Source organism: Geotrypetes seraphini, chromosome 3 (genome assembly GCF_902459505.1).
Source record: "Geotrypetes seraphini chromosome 3, aGeoSer1.1, whole genome shotgun sequence".
NCBI classification, from domain to species: Eukaryota; Metazoa; Chordata; class Amphibia; order Gymnophiona; family Dermophiidae; genus Geotrypetes; species Geotrypetes seraphini.
Window position 1 is genome coordinate 275,164,608 of NC_047086.1, and position 21,390 is coordinate 275,185,997.

Below are 21,390 nucleotides of genomic sequence, written 5' to 3' on the forward strand. Positions count from 1 at the left end.
CTCAGCCCATCGGAGGTTGTCTTCAGTTCTTCATAATTCGCTGGGAGCTCATAACATCAGACCTCTGGGTCCTCAACATCATTCATCAGGGTTTTACTTAAATTTTCAAACCCTGCCTCCAAACCATCCTCCAAAAGAGTCTGTTTTGGACCCTGCACAGTCCTACCTTATTCTGAAGGAGGTTCAATCCCTTCTCCTGCTGAATGCAGGGATCCTACTCCCGTTACTTCTTAGTTCCCAAGAAGACCAGAGGACTGAGACCCATCCTGGATCTCAGAGCTCTCAACAAATTTCTAATGAAGGAGAAATTCAGGACGCTATCCCTCGCCCTGCTTTATCCTCTCCTCAATCAGAACGACAGACTATGCTCTCTGGATTTCAAGGAAGCTTACACACATATTCCAATTCATCCAGCTTCCAGGAAATATCTTTGTTTTCAAATTCAGCACCATCATTATCAGTACATGGTACTTCCATTCGGCCTGGCATCTTCTCCCAGAGTATTCACGAAGTGCCTGATTGTAGTAGCCGCTTTTCTCCGCTCTCACGGCTTCCAAGACTTTCCTTACCTGGACGACTGGTTGATCAAGGCTGTAGCCTCTTAGGAAGTGGTCCAAGCAACATCTCAGACCATTTCTTTTCTTCAGCTACTAGGATTCGAAGTCAACTTCCCCAAATCACATCTCATTCTGACTCGACGTCTGCAGTTCATCGGGGCCATACTAGACACCACTTTCATGAGAGCGTTTCTCCCTCCAGATCGCCTTCAGGCTCTCCTACGTCTGTGTCAGCAACTACTTTCTCTTCAAACTCTGCCAGACACATGATGGTTCTTCTAGGCCACATGGCTTCCACTGTCCATGTGACACCACTGGCAAGACTACATCTTCGCACTCCTCAGTGGACCCTTGCTTCCCAGTGGTCTCAAACGATGGATCGTCTATCACAACATATATCTGTGACATCATCTCTTCTGCAGTTGCTTCAATGGTGGATGACCTCTTCCATTCTCTCCAGAGGTCTCCTTTTTCACTTGCCCACTCATCACAGGGTCATCACGACGGATGCATCCCCTTATGCCGGGGGGCTCATATGGACGATCTTCAGACTCAGGGTCTTTGGACTGCCAAGGAGCGGAAATTTCACATCAGTTTCCTGGAACTCAGAGCGATGTTTTATGCCCTCAAGGCCTTTCATCATCTCCTCTGCCCTCAAGTCTTCCTTCTTCGCACAGACAATCAAGTAGCAATGTACTACATAAACAAGCAAGGAGGCACGAGCTCTCTCCTGTTGTGTCAGGAGGCCCAAAAAATCTGGACTTAGGCGACAACTCGCAATCTGTTCTTGAAGGCCGTCTACATTCAAGGAGAGAAGAATTCCCTAGCAGAAAACTTCAGCAGAATTCTTCAGCCTCATGAATGAACTCTCAAGTTTGCAACTCTCCAGTCCATCTTTGCTCAATGGGGCGCTCCACAAGTGGACTTGTTTGCAGCTCCTCACAATCACCAGTTGCCCCCAGTTTTGCTCCAGATGCCTTTCTCCTAGATTGGATGGGCCTGTTTCTATATGCATTCCTTCCAATTCCTCTCATGTTGAGAACTCTCTTCAAGCTCAAGAGAGTAGTAGCCACCATGATTCTCATTGTGCCACGGTAGCCCAGACAACATTGGTTCTTCCTTCTACTTCAGCTCAGCTCCAGGGAGCCCATACCTCTTCCAATATTTCCTACTCTGATTACACAGAATAAGGAGTCTCTTCTGCATCCCAATCTGCAATCACTGCACCTGACAGCTTGGTTTCTCTTGGGTTGAATCCATCTATTTTGCATCTCTCTCAACCTGTTAGACAAATCCTTGACGCATCCAGGAAACCAGCCACTCAACAATGTTACCAGCAAAAGTGGACTAGGTTTTCTTCCTGGTGTCTTCATCATCATGATCCAACTTCCTTGGGTAGTGGAATTGGTGTTGGATTATCTACTTTCTCTGTCTGACTCTGGACTCAAATCTACATCTATCAGAGTTCATCTCGGTGCTATTACAGCTTTTCACCTACCAGTAGAGGGCAAACCTCTCACTGCTCATCCTTTGGTTTCCAAATTCATGAAGGGATTTTTCAATGTTAAACCACCTCTCAAACCTCCTCCTGTAGTCTGGGACCTTAATGTGGTATTTTACAGTTTGATGAAGCCACCATTTGAACCAATGGCTACAGCTCATCTCAAGTCTCTCACCTGGAAAGTGGTTTTCCTTATTGCTCTTACCTCTGCCAGGAGGGGCAGTGAATTACAAGCATTAGTAGCAGATCCACCATTCACAGTTTTCATCATGACAAGGTGGTTCTGCGCACACATCCAAAGTTTCTTCCAAAGGTTGTCACTGAATTTCATCTTAATCAGTCAGTTGTTCTGCCAGTGTTTTTTCCTAAGCCTCAATCTCATGCTGGAGAAACCACCTTACATACTTTGGACTGTAAACGGGCTTTGGCCTACAATATTGACCGGACAAAGCCACATTGCACATCTCCCTAACTCTTCATCTCGTTTGATCCAAACAAGTTGGGGCATCCTGTTTCCAAGAGAATGATTTCCAACTGGCTGACTGCCTGCATCTCATTCTGCTATGCTCAGACTGGACTGGTACTGGAGAGTCATGTCACAGCCCACAAAATTAGAGCTATGGCAGCTTCTATGGCTTTCCTCAGATCTACTCCCATTGAGGAAATTTGTAAAGCTGCCACCTGGTCCTCAGTTCATATATTCACTTCTCACTACTGTCTGGAATCCTTTTCCAGAAGGGATGGGCACTTCAGCCAATCTGTATTACAAAATTTATTTTCCTAAGGCCAATACTCCCACCTTCCCATTTCTGTTTGCTTGGAGGTCACCCATACATGAGAATATGCTGCCTGCTTGTCCTGGGATAAAGCACAGTTACTTACCGTAACAGGTGTTATCCAGGGACAGCAGGCAGATATTCTCACAACCCACCCACCTCCCCGGGTTGGCTTCTTAGCTGGCTTATCTTAAATGAGGGACCTCACGACCTACGTCGGGCAGGAAGGCACGGTTTGGGCTATCGTGAACTTACTAAAGACTTAAAGTGGCGATGCACTTTTAAAGTGGTCCATACCGGGGCTCTGTCGGTGACGTCACCTATACTTGAGAATATCTGCCTGCTGTCTCTGGATAACACCTGTTACGGTAAGTAACTGTGCTTTAATTCCCTAACCACGCAAATGAGAAGCATATTTAATAGCTTTGAGGATTCGAGTTAATTTTTTTTACATCATTTTTTAAAGATTGTGCTATATGATTCATATTCCTGGACATAATTGATGTCAAATATATGGGGAAATAGGGCAACAATTGTAGCTCCTGGAGGTAGAAAGGGAAGGATTAAATAGATAAAGCTTGTAATAAATGCGTTCAGTGTTTTTTTCTTTCTTGTTTTAATAAGGATGATATTACACTAAAATAATTCTCAAATAAGCAAGTTCATGGTGTCATATTCATGTCTGTTTATCTTTGTATTTTTAGGTTGCTTATGGGCAAGTTCTTGGAGTCATAGGCTATTCATTGCTTCCACTCATTGTAATAGCACCCATGCTTTTAGTGGTTGGAGCATTTGAAATTATATCTACACTAATTAAAGTAAGTTTAAGTTGAATAATATCATTTTAATGGGAAAACTGTTTTGGGCTATAACAGTAACAATTCACTGTAATTTTTAATTGTTCCTTTACCTGTCATTTGCAATGTAGATAGATGAATTTATGATGTGTCATATTATGCTAATGGATTTCATTTTTAACTTTTGTTAGTTTCATCTTTTGCAAAATAGTCAATAGAGATTACTAACAGACTTAATAACAGAATGGATTGGAGCTCCTTTTAGAACTGGGATGGAAAATAGTTGAAGTAGCAGCCTAGTGTTCAGGACAGTGGGCCGAGAACCAGGGAAGGCAAGACTCAATTTCCAATTTTCCCATGGATGCTTTCTGTAATCTTTGTTGATTTAAGTTACCCTCCCATTGTTTCAAAACACAAAGGAATAAAACAGGCAATCTACTCAAACTCCTATGACTTCCAGCATTCAAATTCCATTGTTGTACGTGTACAGGTTTATCTTTAAGAAAATTCTCTAAATGCAGGGCATCTAAAAAGACAAACTTGTCATTTTCCATAAGAAAAAATGTAACTAGAGCCACAGTTTTAGGCTTTAACAATATGAGTCTTCTATCTCCACTGTGTCTGTCTTGCCACATCAGGAAAAATAGTTGACATTCTTCTTGGAAAATATAGTTTCAAAATAACCTTCTTTTCCCTTCAGTTTGAAGTGTGACTAATAATGTAGCTTGTGTAGAGGGAACATTTTGTGAAGATTCAAGAACCAGATACAATAGTACCTTGGATTACGAGCATAATCCGTTCCAGGAGCATGCTCGTAATCCAAAATGCTCGTTTATCAAAGCGAGTTTCCCCATAGGAAATAATGGAAACTCACTTTGATACGTTGGACGTGAGAGTTCACGTTGGATGTGAGAGTTGGACGTGAACTCTCACGTTGGACGTGAACTCTCAGGCCTTGAGCATGCGCACATGTTCAAGGCCCAGCACCGGAGGCAGATTTTCGGGCACCGGCACAGCACAGCACAGGACATGCTGGTGCAGGTGCGGAGGCTACATCAAGGTAAGAAGAGGGTTCGGGTGGGTTGGGGGGACCTCAGGTCGCGGCGGGGGGTGCCCGATGGCGGCGGGGGGGTGCCGGATTGCGGGGTGAGGGTGCCGGTTCGCAGGGGGGGGCGCTCGCAAATCGAGGCGCGCTCAGTTTACAAGGCACCAAGTTGCAAAACACTTGCAAACCGGTGCACTCGTAAACCGAGGTATCACTGTATATCAAGATTACCTGGATTTGAAACCTGATCAAATTGATCTTCCTCATTAATTACTCGATTTCCTCTAGATCAGGGGTGTCAAAGTCCCTCCTCGAGGGCCAGAATCCAGTCGGGTTTTCAGGATTTCCCCAATGAATATGCATGAGATCTGATGCATATTCAGGATTCTGGCCCTCGAGGAGGGACTTTGACACTAAAGAGTTGCTCGGGGACAGAAATCCCACCCGTCCCCATGAGGAATCCCTCTATCCCCACCCATCCCTGCCAAAATCCCACCCACAAGAAACAAGGGTGGTAGGGAGAGAAAAGAGAAAATCCCTCAGAGGCCAAATAAGGAGAAAGATGGAAAAATAGAGATATGTTTAGGAGTTATGTATTTGTTAAGAAAATGAAGAAGAGATACTTGATTACATAGTTTCTCTCTCTCATCTTTCTCTTCCCTCTCATCTGTACCTCCCTCCCTTCCTATGACCAAAAATTCTCTTCCATTCTCCGTGTACAGGGCAGGATTAACTCTTCAGTGTGCCATAGGCACACAAATACACTGAGACCCCTAGCCCCATCCATCCATGGCCCTGTCCCCTCCCAACACCACCCTGCCCCCACCCATTTATTTACCTGCTTCCTTGCATTTTTATTTATTTGTTTACTTCTACTTGATTTCTTTTTTTCTCTATTTTAGAGCACAAGATTCAGCCCCAAGCAGAGGGAGAATCTTATGCTGCAGAGGCTGAGAGAGGAAGAGTCTCTGAACCCCAAGCAGCATGAGAAATTCTCCCTCTCAGTGTGGGGCCGTTGTTTGAATTTGAAAGCCAGAGGATTTTACTTACGGTACATTTGTTGGCCTCTGCAAAAGTCTTCAGTCCGGTAGTGCTGTCTCCCTCCAACTGCTGCCATGCACAGCACACATGCACCTTCCAAATGGCTCAGCCTGATCCATTCTATCTGGACTCTAAGTCCAGCGAAGCAGAGAAGGGAGAGAAGCAAGCAAGCGTTTATGAAGGAGGTGGGGTAGAGGTCACACTTGACCAGTCACTACAGCTTCTTCGAAGGGCAGCGGGCCCTGCACGCTGCTGACGCGAAGCCTTCCCTTCGACATCAACGCTGAATAGAGGAGCCAGCTGGAGGGCAGGAAAAGGGGGCATGTGCACCAACGAAGCTCTCTCCAACCCTGTGGGATCCCCACGACCCGAGTGAGTGTCCCCACGGGATCCCCGAGACCTGAAGGGGGAACCCATGAGATTCCCATCGTCCCCGTTCCCATGCAGCTCTCTATTTGATACCCTGCCCTAGATACTTAAAAATATTAGCCAAGATACATCTTAAACAATTGCATTGGGGATAAGTAATGGGTAATTGGAAAATTAAGTAATCTCATCCTAGTACGGGAAAGATTTTCAAAAGCCTTAAAAATAAGAGTGTAACAATAAACTCTTTAACTCCTGGTGACACAACAAAATTGAAAATTAACTATAGAAGATTCTGTTGCAGAGACAGATTCTGTAATTTTGCTGTTCTTTCCCCATAATCGCGAACTTTGCAGAAGGGTGTCACTCAAATCGTCCAACTCTTCCCTTTCAGCACTGGAGAACAGCTCCCCCTTAAGTTTTTTCTTCTGCAAGTGAACTCAGAAGGTGTATTCTGATCTGCTCTGCTTTTTCTTATTTTCAGGTTAATTTTGCTATCAGTTTTCTATTTTCCAGGCTGGCTTGGGTGTTTGGAGGTCCCCTTCTTGGGTTTATTTCTCCAGGGAAAGGACACAGTCCCACTGGCAAGAACAATGAGCAGACAAATGGAGTAGAAGCTCCTCCAGAATGCTAACAATGTCAAAGAATTATCCCATACCTTTGCTGCTTAACTCTGCTGCTTACACCAAATCCGTTTCGACTTCCCTTCACGGATGTCCCCACCGAAAAACAACAAAGGAGAACAGACTCCCAAAGCCCAACCCAGTGGGAAGAAGCTAAAACCAGATCCTAGCATGCTTGAAAAGCTTAACCTGCTTTCGCAGAAGTGAAATCGTTTAAAGAAATAATGTTGACACAGGTGGAAGAAACTAAATTAGTAAGGGTGGAAATTGAAGCTCTCAATGCATTAGATGCATTAAAAGAGCATCGATTAGATACATTAGAAGAGCAAGCTGCATCAACTCAGTCGAAGCTCTCACTGCTTGATAAACATGATAAATCCATATTAGCTTTACAGAGGGATATTGAAGATCTCTCAAACAGTAGTCTACGTAATAATATAAGATTCTTGTACAATAACCAATGGAAGCTTCACCAGTGGGTTGTGCATCTATTCCAGCCTTGGCTGCAGAACTTAGAAATAAAACAAACCCCCCTCTGCGAGGTCACCTGTGCGGACACTCCCCTTGAAGCTCAGTTTGTTTCTGCAGCCTTGCTGAGAACTTCTAGTTTTTTCTGCTCGTGATTTTATTTCTCAATTCCTAGTCTTTTGTTTTCTTCTGTGCCGTGGGTATTGCCCAAGTGCTGCGGATTCGTTCGGAGTGTTCCTTCAGCGGGAGATCGCAGACTTTTCCTTAAAGATTGTCTGCTTCTGGAGGGTGCTATGTAAGCTTAAACTACAGTAAGCCCTCTAGACAGCCTGTGGGATCGGGAGCCATCTCTCTCCTGGTTCATTCGCAAAGGGGTAGAACGCAGGCTGCTGCGGTTCCATAGAAGTACGCTGGGATCAGAACCGGACCGCGTGTCTTCCTTAAATCCCCTGAGAGATCCTGGTGGTCATGATCTGTGGTGACAGGGAAGATGAGGCGGTTAGAAGACCTGAAAAAATCCAGTTTAATCAGCTCCTGAGGTACTGATCTCCCTATGCTTGCACTGTGTATTGCAGCACATGTATCAGAGCTGTCTGTGTATCTCTGGGTTTGGCAATTTTGAGGGGGTGCTGAATTTGGGGTTTTGAGTGGTTTCCCTGCATGCCCTGGTCCCCCACCTGTAAAATAGTAAAATCGCCATTTTTTGTGGTTATCTGTGTTTTTAATGGGCTGTTTTCAGTCAAAATTGGCACCCGCAGTGGCCATCTTGGATTTTTCATTAAACTTTTTAAAAGTGTGTTTTTTGGACTTAGAAACATTGTTTTTGCTCCAAACATCACATGTGGCCTCCTCAGGACAGGATGGCATGAATTCATGCCTTAGATAAAGCGGATGGCGGCCAGATTCGCGGCCATGTATCTCAGGCCACGAGGGGGTGGTGAGACGTGCGCATCCTGCACTCCCCTCCTCCTGAGAGGCCCTGACTCTTTAATTCTACCGGAGTCGCGATTGTGCCCGAGGCGCCTAAACTGGGCGTGGATGGTGCTTTTGTGAAACGCAAGCACAGTTCTGGGGAAAAGTCTCCTCAGTCTGCTAATCTTGCGAGACCTAAGACGCACAGAGCGGTTACGGCTGCCGGTGACTCTTTTTATCCAGAATTTGTGGATCTGAGCTATCTGGCTGTATAAAAAAAGAAAAGAAAAAGGGGCTTTGTCTGTTTCTCCCACTCAGACTTGTGACCAGACAAGCTCTGCACCTGCCAGCGTCCCAGTTACGTCAAAAGGGAAAAACCAGAAAGGGAGTTTACAGGATCCGTCCTGTCCCTGATGATATTGATAATCTCCCAGTTGACCACCAGGGGGAGCCTGATCTGACTGAAAATGTAGCAGGTAGTGAATATGTGGGTCACCACCTGAGGAGCCCAAGAGCTAACTGGTTCCCTGCTGACTCAGCTAGGTTAGGGCGGGTCCCTAGGATTCAAAAGCCAGCAGTGGGGAACAGACAGGCAGGCTAGGGAGAAGGTTTAGGCCTTTTCTCCCTGAGGAACTCCCTGGGTCAAACAGGAGTGACCAAGCCACACCTATGGAGGTACAGGAGGCTGAAGACACTCTGAATGTATCATTATCAGATATGGAACACCCGATGGAAATACAGGAAGCCTTGCCAGAAGAAATGGGATCTTTTGATGAAGCAATGGAGGTTGGTTTTGCCACCAGCTGCAAGCAGTAATGCTATCACAGTGAGTGTGTTTTTGGAACTGTGTGTTTGGAGGAAATTGTTTGGTTTAAGCTTGATATTTTGGTTTTTCTTTTTCCTCTTTTGGTGAAGCTAGAAGTGTCTCTGGGGAGAGGTTTGCAGGGCGGGAATTTTTGAAGGCTATTGAAAAGCTGTGTTAAAGCAAACCTAAGGCACTCTCCTTTACCCGGCAGTAGGTTGATAGGCTGCCGGAGGCTTTATTTTTGAGCACTGTGAATTATGGAACAAGTGCACTGAACTCTATTTTGTGAACTGAACAACCTGCTTGGGAGCGGGCTGTGCAAGCTCTAAGGGGAGTCAAACCTCAGAGGTATTATAGACTGTGTGAGTAAGAAGAAAGAAGTTTGGACTTTATCTTTGAACTGCTTGTTTTTCTTTCTTGAGTTTTGGACTTGTTTGCATTTTTGCCTACTTACCTTCATCTAGCTGATTCATATTATCCTGACTTTTATGTTTTTGAATGAATAAAATTGAGATATATTTCATTTACAACCTTTTTGGTTAGGTTTTGATTTTTGGTTCCTAATTGGTGTCAGTCTAGTCCTGCAGGGTGACTCCAGGCCAGGTCACACACTAGTGCTGTTTTTTCTTGTAGCCACTGGGAGTGCTGTGGAGTCCCGGTCGGACCACAGTCTGGTTACAGACTCCAATACAACAGTCTGTTCCACCTTCGAATGCCAGCGGATCTGGGTGATTCCCAGAACAGTGGGTTCTGAAACCTTGTGGATCGCCAGGTGATGTGCCGGTTCTTCAAAACTAGGCGCCTGCCTAACCTTATTTCTGGGTCACTGTGAACAAGGAACCTGGTTTCAGAACACGCGATTCAGGCAGAATGTACAGTTCTGAGTTCTTGGCCTCTGCTGTTCACCTCTTTGCCAGACTGCGGTTTTGGTGGAAGTGCTGTTAGAGGTCTGGAAGTCCCCGGAGGGTTCCTTTATCCTTGGACCATGGCAAAGTTGTATCCCATGGCATCGGACTTCACCTAGCACCTGGTCCCGCTGATGGTGGATTCAGCTGTGGTTCAGGTCACCAAGCGTATCTCTTTATCCTCAGATGGATGGGTTGTCCTGCAGAATGTTCAGGCAGAAGAGTGAATTTTGTTCACAAGTGTCTTTCTGTTTCCGCTATGGCGGTAGTGCGAGCTGCGGCGGCCACTTCCTTGTGGCCTGGGCATGTTTGAATTTTTTTTGACAGACGCACTCTATGGCATCTTGAACTAAGCTGGGAGCTTCCGTGTCCACTCGGCGAATGATTTTGATTCACCAGTGGTCGGGTGCTCCTTCAGCTGAGCAGGTTCTCTTTTAAATGTTCACTCCTGGCCATGGTTTGGATGACCTTATGGCCAGTGTTCAGGACCGTAAGCCTGAGGTGGCTTCTTGACAGCCAGATTTTCATCCTTTCCAGCGCACTTCTCAGTTCACCGGACCCCCGGCAGCAGGACAGCGTTTCAGAGCTCCCTCCAGTCCTCGCTTTGGAAGTGCAGCACGCCAACAGTCTTCCTACTCCTGGCATTTTGCCCCTCCCTAGAAAATATTATGACACCAGGTCTCTGGTTTGGGGGACGGCATTCAGCCTTCCTTCCGGAAAAGCAAATGATAATCTCAGACCAGTGAATCCTTGACGTGCTCAGTGAAGGCCTTTGATTAGTTTTTCCAGCCTCCACCGGAATTCTTCCTTTACCTTCCTTTGGGAATATCAGACAGGACCACAAGGTGCGAGCCACGGTGTGCAGGTTGTCCAAAAGGGAGACTTGGGCTCCGGGAGATACTCGATTTACTTCATCATGCCAATGAAGGACTCCGAAGATTTCAGACCTATTCTGGACTTGAAGGCATTGAACGCCTTCCTGCAAGTTCCACGTTTATGGCTGGAAACAGTGCATTCAGTGGTGGCAGCAATGGTGCCCGGGGAGTTTTTGGCTTCCTCTCGAAAGTGTACCTCCACATCACGATTTTTCCAGATCATTGGAGGTTCCTGAGGTTTCATGTTCTCGGGAGGCACTTCCAATTTGCGGCGCTGCCCTTCGGGTTGGTGTCGGTGCCCATTCACCAAAGTCATGGTGGTGGTGGCTGCCCATCTGCGCTCGCTGGGTGTGCTGGTCCATCAGTACCTCGACGACTGACTGATCAGTGCTTCCTCTTTGGAGGAAGGCCGCTTGGCGGTTCACTAAGGGGTGACTGCTGGAATGTCTCGGCTGGATGATCCATTTTAAGAAGAGTTGCCTCGAGCCAACGCAAAACTTGGAGTACATGGGAGTCTGGTTCCATACGGGCAGGAACCAAGTGTTCAATGGAATCCAGGAAGCTCAAGCTTCGGAGTGCAGTTCGGGACATGTTAGCAGCTCCAGCCCCGATTGCCTGGCAGTATCTGCAGGTATGGTCTCTTGGTGGCGACCATAGTTATGATCCGTGGGCAAGAGCTCGCATTCATTCTCTTCAGTTGTCCCTTCTGTCTTGGTGGAATCCTCAGCTGGTGAAGTTGCCATGGTTGGCGACAGCACCCAGTTGTATGGTATGGTAGTTGAGCCTGGTTACTCTGTACAAAGGACTCCCTCTGTGAGTCTTGGACCGGTGACCCTGGCAGCGGACGCAAGTCTCTCTGGCTGGGGAGCAATTTGCCAGTCTGTGCCGGTCCAGTATCAGTGGACTGCGTTGGAGAGCAGATGGTTGATCAATCGACTGGATTGAAAGCGATCCGTCTGGCTCTGCTGTGATTTCAAGGGAATCTCTGCATGTTCTTGGACATTGCAATGGCGGTTACCTATGTCAACTTTCAGGGAGGCCTGAGGAGTCCCCTGCTGAGCCTGGAGGCTTGGATGCTCATTGCCTAGGCGGAGAAGTATCTGATGACCTTGTCCTCGGCTCATGTGGCAGGAGCGGGCAATGTGCCGGTAGACTTCCTCAGTCAGATTCTGGACCCGGGAGAATGGTCCCTGTCCGGGATAGTGTTCAAAGCCATAATTTGTCACCCTGCCTTCAATCTGATAGCATCCTCGGGGAACCAAAAGGCGAACAGGTTCTTCAGCTGCCAATGAGAGGTCGGCAGAGCAGGGCTCAACACTCTGGTTCAACCATGGCCAGAAGGGGAAATTCTGTATGGCTTTTCCCCGTGGCCTATGATAGGGTACGTTCTGCGCCAGGTGGCATCTCACGAAGGTCTGGTATTCCTAGTAGCCCCGGCCTGGCCCAGCCGTCCTTGGTACACAAACCTGGTGTGGTTGAGCTCCGTGAGGGGTCTGCGTCTTCCTAACCATCAGAGCTTGCTCATGCAGGGCCCGATAGCCCTTCAAGTTCCGGACCGCTTTGGTCTTGCGGCCTGGCGCTGTACGTGCGGCCTTGAAGGCTAGGGGCTTCTCTTCTGCTGTCATTGCCACGCTTCTTCATGGCGAGAGGAATTCGACGAGGTCGGCCTCCGAATGCCTAGAGGTGCTTTCCTGCTTGGTGTGCAGGGGTTCACGTGGATCCTTTGGCCCCGTCGGTGGCGCATGTTCTGGCTTTCCTGTAGGTTGGCCTCAGGAAGGGTCTGGCGGTTTCTTCGTCTGTGTCCCCATTGCAGGACTGTCTTGTTTGGGTCCCTCTTCTCTCAGGGGTTCTCAGGTGTCTCCCCCAGATATACGCTTCTTACAGGGGGGCGGGGAGGCTGAGGCCTTCCTTGAGACTGCCGTGTCCTCCGTGGGATCTGAATCTGGTTCTCCACTCGCTGGTTCGTCTGCTCTATGAACCCCTGGATGTGATTTCTATGAGAGATGTCACCGTCAAGACCGCTTTCCTTACCCATCCTTTTCATTTATTTTGGAATTGTATTTAATCCAATTTTTTTTCCCCTCCTCTTCAACAGTATCTTTACGTCATAATTGTTTTAAATGTCCTGTTTGTTGAAAATTTTTTATTTTTTCTATTTTTAATTTTGTAAATCGCACTGGATTTGGATAGTGCGATTATATCAAATATTTTAAATAAACTTGAAACTTCTGCACAGGGACTGTCGGAGCTTCAGGCTCTATTATGCAGGGATCCTTTTCTCTGCATCACAGAGTCTGCGGTTGTTTCGAGGATCATGTCTTCTTCTGCACGTGGTTTCCGCAGTCCACATCAACCAGGTAGTTCGGCTACCTACTTTTGTTCTATTGGGTTCCAAGTCTAAGGACCGTGTTTTGCGGTCTTTGGATGTGCGACATCTCCTTTGAGATACCTGGAGGCCACACATGCCTTTCATCTTTCAGACCCTCTGTTGGTTTGGCGGGCCCCGCGCGTCAGGGTCGACCTGCTTCCGAGGCTACCATCTCTCAATGGCTCCATGCTGCCATTTCCACTGCTTATGTGTCGGTGGGGAAGAAGCCTCCCCTTGGGGTGCAGGCTCACTCTACCAGAGGACTAGCTTCCTCGTGGGCTGAATCCCGTGCGGTCTCGCCTAATGTGCTTTGTGGGGTGGCCACTTGGGCCTCTCATCATACTGTTCCAAGTTTTCCAGACTTGATGGGGCGGCCAAGTATTATGCAGCTTTTGGGGCTTCAGTCCTGGCGGCGGGCACATCGGGCCCCTCCTGATGTTTTGGTTACTGTTATGATACGTCCCACCAGTGAAGCTTCCAGAGGTTATGTCAGATATATTTTATTGAGCACCAAAAGGAACAGCACACCAAGACAAGAACAAGAATCAACAAAACAGCTCAAAATTTTTGCAGAAACCAACCAAACCCCTCCCACCAACCCAACCCCCAACCCATCCCTCCCCCTCCCACTCTCAATGATGCCAAATAAAACAATATAATCAAAAGAAAAGGACAAATGCCAGGGGGCTAGCAGTTCAAAAGGCGGCTACGAGCCACTGGGGACAATGTGGTCCAAAAGGGTTCCCAAATTCGTTGGAATGCCCGTCCGGGCAAAGAAGAGATGTCCTGGACCCTTCTCCGTTCCCAAGAAAGCAACGTAATCATTTGGCTATGCCAAAGGGAATAGCCAGGGGCCTCCGCTTCCATTCACTTAAGCAAAATGCATTTAATAGCAATCACTGCAGTCCAACGCAGAAATGTGGAGGCCCCGGGCCGACGGGGATGGAAGTGCAAGGAGGCTCCGAATAACACCAAAGCTGATTTCCGAACTGTAATGTTCCATATGCCATCAACAAAAAGAAAAACAGCATCCCAAAAGGTATGGATAGATGGACAAGACCAAAACATATGGCCCAGACCAGCATCCGGGGCCCCACATTGTCGGCAATCCGCAGTCTGGCAGAGCCCCACCAAAAAAGCTCTCCGAGGAGAAATGTACCAGCGAAGAGTCAATTTGTATTGTTGTTCCCAAAAAATTGCATATTTACTATACAAAGGGAACTTTTTTACAGCATTCAAAATCACTTCATCAGAAAATTCCACGTTCAAATCTCCCACCCAAGCATCCCTCAATTTAGTACAAACAAGCATAGGGGACTCGTCCTTCAGATGTCTATGGTGAAATTTCAAGGGAACAGGCTGTTGAAATCCAAACGTATAGGCCTCCATCAATAATTCCCGACAGGAGGCTGAGAGATGAGTACTCGACAAGGAGGATATATAATGGCGAATCTGAAGGTAGGCATAGACATCTGTGCGAGGTAGAGTAAATTCCTCACAGAGCAGGTCAAATGGTTTGATTAGACCGTCATCATCAACCAAATGAAGCAAGAAACGAATCCCCTTTGCTTCCCAACGCACAAAGCTAGCATTGTCTACCCCAGGGGGAAAACGAGGATTGTAGCGTAAAGGTAAAAAGGGAGAGACCAGAGGACTGAGGGAATGAAACCTACAAACCCAGTGCCAGGCCCGACGAAGAGAGCAGTGCAACATAGCACTGGGCGCAGATTCCCATTTAGAAAGCAAAGAAGAGTGAAGAAACGCACTAAAATGTGTAGAGGTAAAGCAAGAAAGTTCCAAGGTGGTGTTAGTAAACGTGGAGGTACCGCTAAAAAGGTCATTAATGTGGCGCATGCCTCAAGCAATCGTTAAGAAACGAAGATTCAACAACCCTAAGCCACCTTTATACCAAGGGGAGGCCGCCCTCTTATAGGAAAGACGAGCACGCTTGCCATCCAGAAGGAACCGTTGCACCAAGCGCTCAAGCTTCCAGAGGTTATTGTACAAGAATGAAAGATTAGGTTACTCACGTCTGTTAATCTTCCTTCTTGTAAATATCCTCTGGAAGCTTCACACCTGCCCATCTATTTTGTCAGATTCGCAGGTCGCCTGCCAGTAACTGGTAAGTTGGCTTTCTATCTTTGACCAGCCTCACTAAAATTTAAATGAGTGTCCTTTTATGTAAGCTTATGGGGTTTTAAGAGTCCAGGGTGGTGCCACTTCTGCTCTTTAGACTGTGTCTTCTTTAGTGACCTGTTACTCAGTTTTGCAGTGAGAAATGTTACAATTTATTATGCTACCTTGGCTTTTTTTTTTTGGCGTTCGTTGATTATGTATTTGGCTATCATGAGCAGCATTGATTTGTAGCGGAGAGTCCCCACACCCCCCTCTCTTTTTTCTTGTGTTTCCTATTTGTATTAGATTCTCCTGGCTTTGCTACCTACTGAACTTTAAGGGGAGTGTCCGCAGAGGTGACCTTGCAGAGGGGATTGGATTTTTTTTTCTAAGTTCTGCAGCCAAGGCTGGAATAGATGCACAACCCACCAGTGAAGCTTCCAAAGGATATTTACAAGAAGGAAGATTAATAGAGATGAGTAATCTAATCTGTCAGTTATAGGCTTAGAGAGTTCAGAAGGCTCCAGCGTTATCACCTTCCTGTCTGACTTCTTGCCTAAAACCCTGGACTTACAATTAAAGGAACCGCTCGAATTTGAGCGCGCACATTGTGCTCCTTCCCACCCTTCCACACTCCAGAAATCACCGAGGTCGATCATAACAAAGATCTTATGTTTTCAGCATGTTCTGCGAATCATGTAGGCTGCAAAATCACACTACTACACTACTTAGCCCATAAACTAAAAAACGGGAAGTTCCTCACTAACAACGGTCACATAATAATAACCCCAATCCTAAAAATAGTAAAGAATCATCAGCTCTAATAACCAACTACAGACCAGTAGCATCCATTCCATTTATTGTAAAAATCATGGAGGGATTGGTACACACCCAATTGATGGAATATCCTAATCAGTTCTCTCTCCTACATGAAACTCAATCCGGGTTTAGACCTTTATTCAGTACGGAGACAGTAATCGCGGCTATTCTAGATAATCTGCGTCTATTGTTTAGCAAGGGCCTCAATGCCCTGATCATGCAATTCGATATGAGCTCTGCCTTTGATCTAGTAGACCATGGGAAAATGCTATAATGCCTAGACGCTGTTGGTATCAGGGATGAGGTGTTGAACTGGTTTCGTGGCTTCCTTATGTCCCGTACTTATCAGGTACGTTTCAATTATGATCTCTCCAATACCTGGAGCAATCCATCCGGTGTGCCACAAGGGTCACCAGTGTTCCCTCTAAGGATTGATGAGGTGTGTGCAAAAAAAAATATGCATGAGCGACAAATTACATACTCCACAAATTTATGAGCAGGCGCAGAGGACGCATTTTTAAACAAATGTAGTTTATCCTTGTACTCCTTATGTAATTTTAATCATCTATGGATATGTTTGTATGTTTATTGTTCAAATGGTTTTATTTATTTCCCAAAATTTATTTTTGTTATACACATTGAAAATATTTGATATTGCGTTTAAATCAAAATCTCAATAAACTTGAAACTTGAAACGAGTGCCCATGAGATTGTGGGAGGGTTAAATACTCAAAACTTAGAAGAATAACAATTTACTTAAAGTTTTTGCTTCGCCAGCTTTCTGGTATCTTTACATAATGCAGTGGTGTACCTAGCATATGTAACACCCGGGGCCCATCATTTTTTGGCACCCCCCCCCCCCCCATCTGTACGAAAAACGTGATTTTTAGTAACAAGCCACACGTCACACATGAGTACCTAGGAAAAGGCAGCATCTTACATATTGCAGTGAACAGTACATCAATACACCCATTGTAAAACTAAACAAGCCAGACCAGCACAGATCAATCCTACACCGTCAATCCTAACAGAAAACCATGTCTTTCGAACACACAGAACACAGAAAACACCTTCGCCTAGTAAGGAATATGTAATCACAAACTAACCCCTCCCTCTTTTACAAAACTGTAGTGTGGATTTTAGCTACGGAGGTAACAGCTCTGATGCTCATAAAATTCTGAGCATCAGAGCTGCTACCACCAAGGCTGGTGCTAAAAACGCTTCACAGTTTTGTAAAAGGGGGGATAAAATAAAAATACATAGACAAAGGTTAAATTGAACCAGCAAGAAGCTGGACTCTGCATACAATGCTTCACAGAAACAGTGACACATGTCTCCTAAAGCAATAAATAAATATAAATTTTTTTCTACCTTTGTCTTCTGTGGTTTCTCCTTTCCTCATCTTCTTGTAACTCTCTTCCTTCCATCCACTGTCTGCCGTCTCTCTTCCCCTATATGGCATCTTCTCTCCTTCTATGCCCCTTCCAGAAACTGTATGCCTCCCCCTTCCATCTCTCCTTTCACCCCATTGGTCTGGCATCTCTCTCCTCGCCTTCCCTCTCCCACACCTCTCCTCATAGTCTGGTATCTCCCCTTCCCTGATTCTCTGGCATCTCTCTCCTTTCCTTTTCTTCCATCTTTCGCTCCCCCTCCATGCTCTCACATCTCCCCCTTCCTTTTCCCTTAGACTGGCATACCTTCCTCCTACGCTCCAAGCCCTGGCATCTCCTTTAATTCCCTCCCTCATCTTCCTTCTCCCTCCAGCTGGGTACCGCAACACTCTTCCCTGCAGCTCTGCACTTCCCCACAATTGCCATGCTTCGGTTCCTCTTCTTCCTTCCTTCCTCCCCCCCCCCCCCGCGGGACCCTGCGGCACCATCAACTCTTACTCCCTCTAATGTCGGCCCTGCAGCTCCAGACTTCCTCGCACCTTCTCCCCTCCCCCTTTGGATCGCTATTATTTTAAATGTTATAGCCGCGGAGCTGTATCCATCAGTGGAGATGTCTAACCTCGGCCTGCCCCGGAACTCTTACTGCAGCAGCCGCCCGTCTAGGCAGGAACAGGAAGTCACTGTTGCAGTAAGAGTTCCGGGGCAGGCCGAGGTTAGACATCTCCACTGATGGATACAGCTCCGCGGCTATAACATTTAAAATAATAGCGATCCAAAGGGGGAGGGGAGAAGGTGCGAGGAAGTCTGGAGCTGCAGGGCCGACATTAGAGGGAGTAAGAGTTGATGGTGCCGCAGGGTCCCGCGGGGGGGGGGGGGGAGGAAGGAAGGAAGAAGAGGAACCGAAGCATGGCAATTGTGGGGAAGTGCAATCCCCCCAATGCGTCCCCTTACCTTACCTCCCCTTACCTTTGCGACGCGTGTGTGCGCTGTGAAGAGAAACTTGTGCGCTGCGATGTAATATTTTGTGCGCGAGCGCAGGCCAGCGTAGCTTAGCGGGAACACTGGTCACCACTATCCCCATTGCTTTTCAATGTCTACCTGTCCTCACTGGGTGTGCAATTAACCCAGCTGGGAATAAAATTATTCAGTTATGCAGATGACTTCACGATTACATTACATTACATTACATTAGGGATTTCTATTCCGCCTGTGCCTTGCGGTTCTAGGCGGATTACAATATAGAAGATGTCTGGGCAATTCCAGTAGAATTACATTACAGGATAAGAGTAGATTACAGGAACAGTAAAGAATTATGATACAACAATTTAACAGAATGGTACATAACACAGAGGATAATACATGTCACAGAAGATAATACATATCACAGGAGATAATATATATCGATTGAATCAAGTTAAATCAGGTGTAGTGTAGAAGAGTTACAGTACATTCTAAATCACAGACAAGGAGATACTATAGGTGGGTATTTCTGAAGGTGTTGATTGGGAACTCGTTGGGAGGAGGTTAGAGTGATGGGAGATATTTTTTGAACAATAGTGTTTTTATTTCTTTACGGAAATCTTTTATGTCTGTTGTTTTGATCAGTAATTCTAAGATGTCAGAGTCGATTTTAGCTGCCTGTGTTCCTAGAAGGTTGTCGTAAAGTTTCTTACGACGAGTTCCGTTGAGAGGTGGGAAGGTGAAGATGTTCTGCGTTCTCCTTCTTCTGGGTGAGAGGTAGTAGTGAAAGCGGTTGTTTAGGTAACTAGGTGCCGTGCCGTAGGTTACTTTGAAAATGAGACAGTAGAGTTTGAATTGTATTCTTGCTCTTATTGGTAGCCAGTGAGATTCTAAGTATGCATTAGTAATGTGGTCATGTTTGCTGAGTGAGTATATGAGTCTGAGGGCTGTGTTCTGGATGGTCTGCAGTTTTTTTATTGTGTTGATAGGGCAAGGTAAGTAAAGGCTGTTGCAGTAGTCTACAATGCTCAGCACAAGAGATTGGACAATGATCCGGAATTGGTCTTTATTAAAAAATTTTCTGATTTTTCTTAGATTTCGCATTGTGAAGAATGCTTTTTGGGTGATTTTATGAATTTGTGTTTGCATTGTGCAGCATCTGTCTAGATGTATACCCAGGATTTTGAGGGAGCTTTGTATTGGGTACTTGATTGAGTTTACTTCCAGTTTTGTTAGGGATGGTTTTTTGTCCTTCTCTAGCATTAGGAATTTAGTTTTGTCTGGGTTCAGCTTCAACTTATGATTTGTCATCCATTTTTCTACTGTTTCTAGTGTTGTTTTCAGGCGTCCTGTGGAAACTATTCCCAAAGCATCAGAAGCTATAAATTTGATGGAGCAATGGATGACTGACTTAAAGCTCAAACTTAATTCAGAAAAAACGAAATTTTTTGTTGCTTCGCCACACTCGCTTGACACCAAAACCCCACTATGCATCAATAAACTTAGTTACCCTATTCAGTCTACCATGAATATACTGGGTGTAACTCTGGATCAATGCCGAACCATGAAAGACCAGGTGGACTCCTTAATCAGAAAGGGTTTTTTCACTCGCTGGAAACTTTGATCCATCAAATCATATTTCGACACATCAGCATTCAGAATCCTAGTGCAATCCCTCGTACTAAGTCAACTTGACTACTGTAACATTGCCTATTTAGCAATTTCCCAAAAGAATATGCGATGTTTACAATTAATGCAAAATGCAGTGGTCAGACTAATCTTTGGGCTAAAGAAATTTGATCACATGACACCTTACTACCGGCAGTTGCACTGGCTACCGATGGAAGCACGTGTAGTTTAAGTTTGCTTGCCTTTGCTTTAAAGGACTAGCCCCTAAATACATAACTGACCTTTTCTCCTTCTCAACCAACAGACACAAGAGAAGCTCACACTCGAACTTCATTTCCCCCCCAGTTAGAGGATGTAAACTGAAAAAACACCATGAACACCTTCTTTCACATCAGGCAGTATTATGGGGTAAAGATCTAGAACAATTATGAGGAATTCAGGAAGCTCCTAAAAACATATCTGTTCTTGAAGTATCTAGACAGCTGACCTGTACATCTCTTTCTCCTCAATAACGGTTCTCTTGACCTATTAACCAATTTCTTTAACCTCTTTTAAGTTCAATCAATTTGTACCTTCTTTTATTCTTTTGTAAACCACATTGAACTTCACGGTACTGCGGTATATAAACTGTTATTGTTGTTATTATTATTATTATTCTCAACTGCTGTTCCAGGGGAAACAAATCTATATAGTCCTGGATCTGGTGAAGACGACAGCTATTAAATGCAAGGAAATTCTATCTTTGAGACAAGATTTGAAGGATATGGGAGTAAAATTCAGATTAATGTACCCTGCCAGAATGAAAGTTACTTACAACAATCGCACCTCAACGTACGTTGATCCGATGGAACTCAGAAATTTTCTTGAATCAGTTAAAATGCAGTGACCCTAATTTACTGTTTCTCTTTCTTTGGCTTGTCATAATTTAATGCTTTTCTTAGTTGCCTAGTTTTTTGCAAAGGCATGATAATGGCAATTATGGTTTGTTCTAGGAGGTAGCGTTTCTCTACTGTGCTTACAGGTACACCCACAAATTGTGTACTTTGTGCACTCAGCGTGCTCTTTTTTCAAGGTGAGCATGCTGTGCAAACAGGGAAAAACATATAACTAGGGAATAGGAAAATAGCAAGCAGCAGGCACAAAAGAAAACACAGTCACACACAAGCAAAAAAGGTACCAGTGCAATAATAGAAAAGGCGCACAGCAATGGAAGCAGAGGGAATCCAGAAGATGAGCTTTCCAGTGTTCTGCACAGTCTGTCATATGTATGATTACCTCCCCTAGGGTAGGCAGTAATATGTATGCGGTCGGTGCCAGGAGCTGAAAAGCTTGAAGAAGGAAGTTAGGCAACTGAAGGACAGGATACAGGAACTGGAAGGACTTTACATCGCAGAAGACCCAATCAGGACAGCGGAAGTCTTCATGAGAGAGAGAGAC

The 21,390-nt window shown here is 45.6% G+C and overlaps 1 protein-coding gene across 2 annotated transcripts in view; it reads left to right on the forward strand.

The window, feature by feature from the left end:
• YIPF4 (Yip1 domain family member 4) overlaps positions 1-21,390 on the forward strand; it is a 298,953-nt gene that overhangs the window by 254,491 nt on the left and 23,072 nt on the right. The window contains exon 5 of one of the 2 annotated variants that reach the window (XM_033935791.1): positions 3,539-3,652. The exons of the other annotated variant lie outside the window; for it this stretch is intronic. Coding sequence (XP_033791682.1) covers positions 3,539-3,652 — 114 coding nt within the window. The remainder of the gene's footprint in view (positions 1-3,538; positions 3,653-21,390) is intronic. 2 annotated transcript variants of the gene reach the window in all.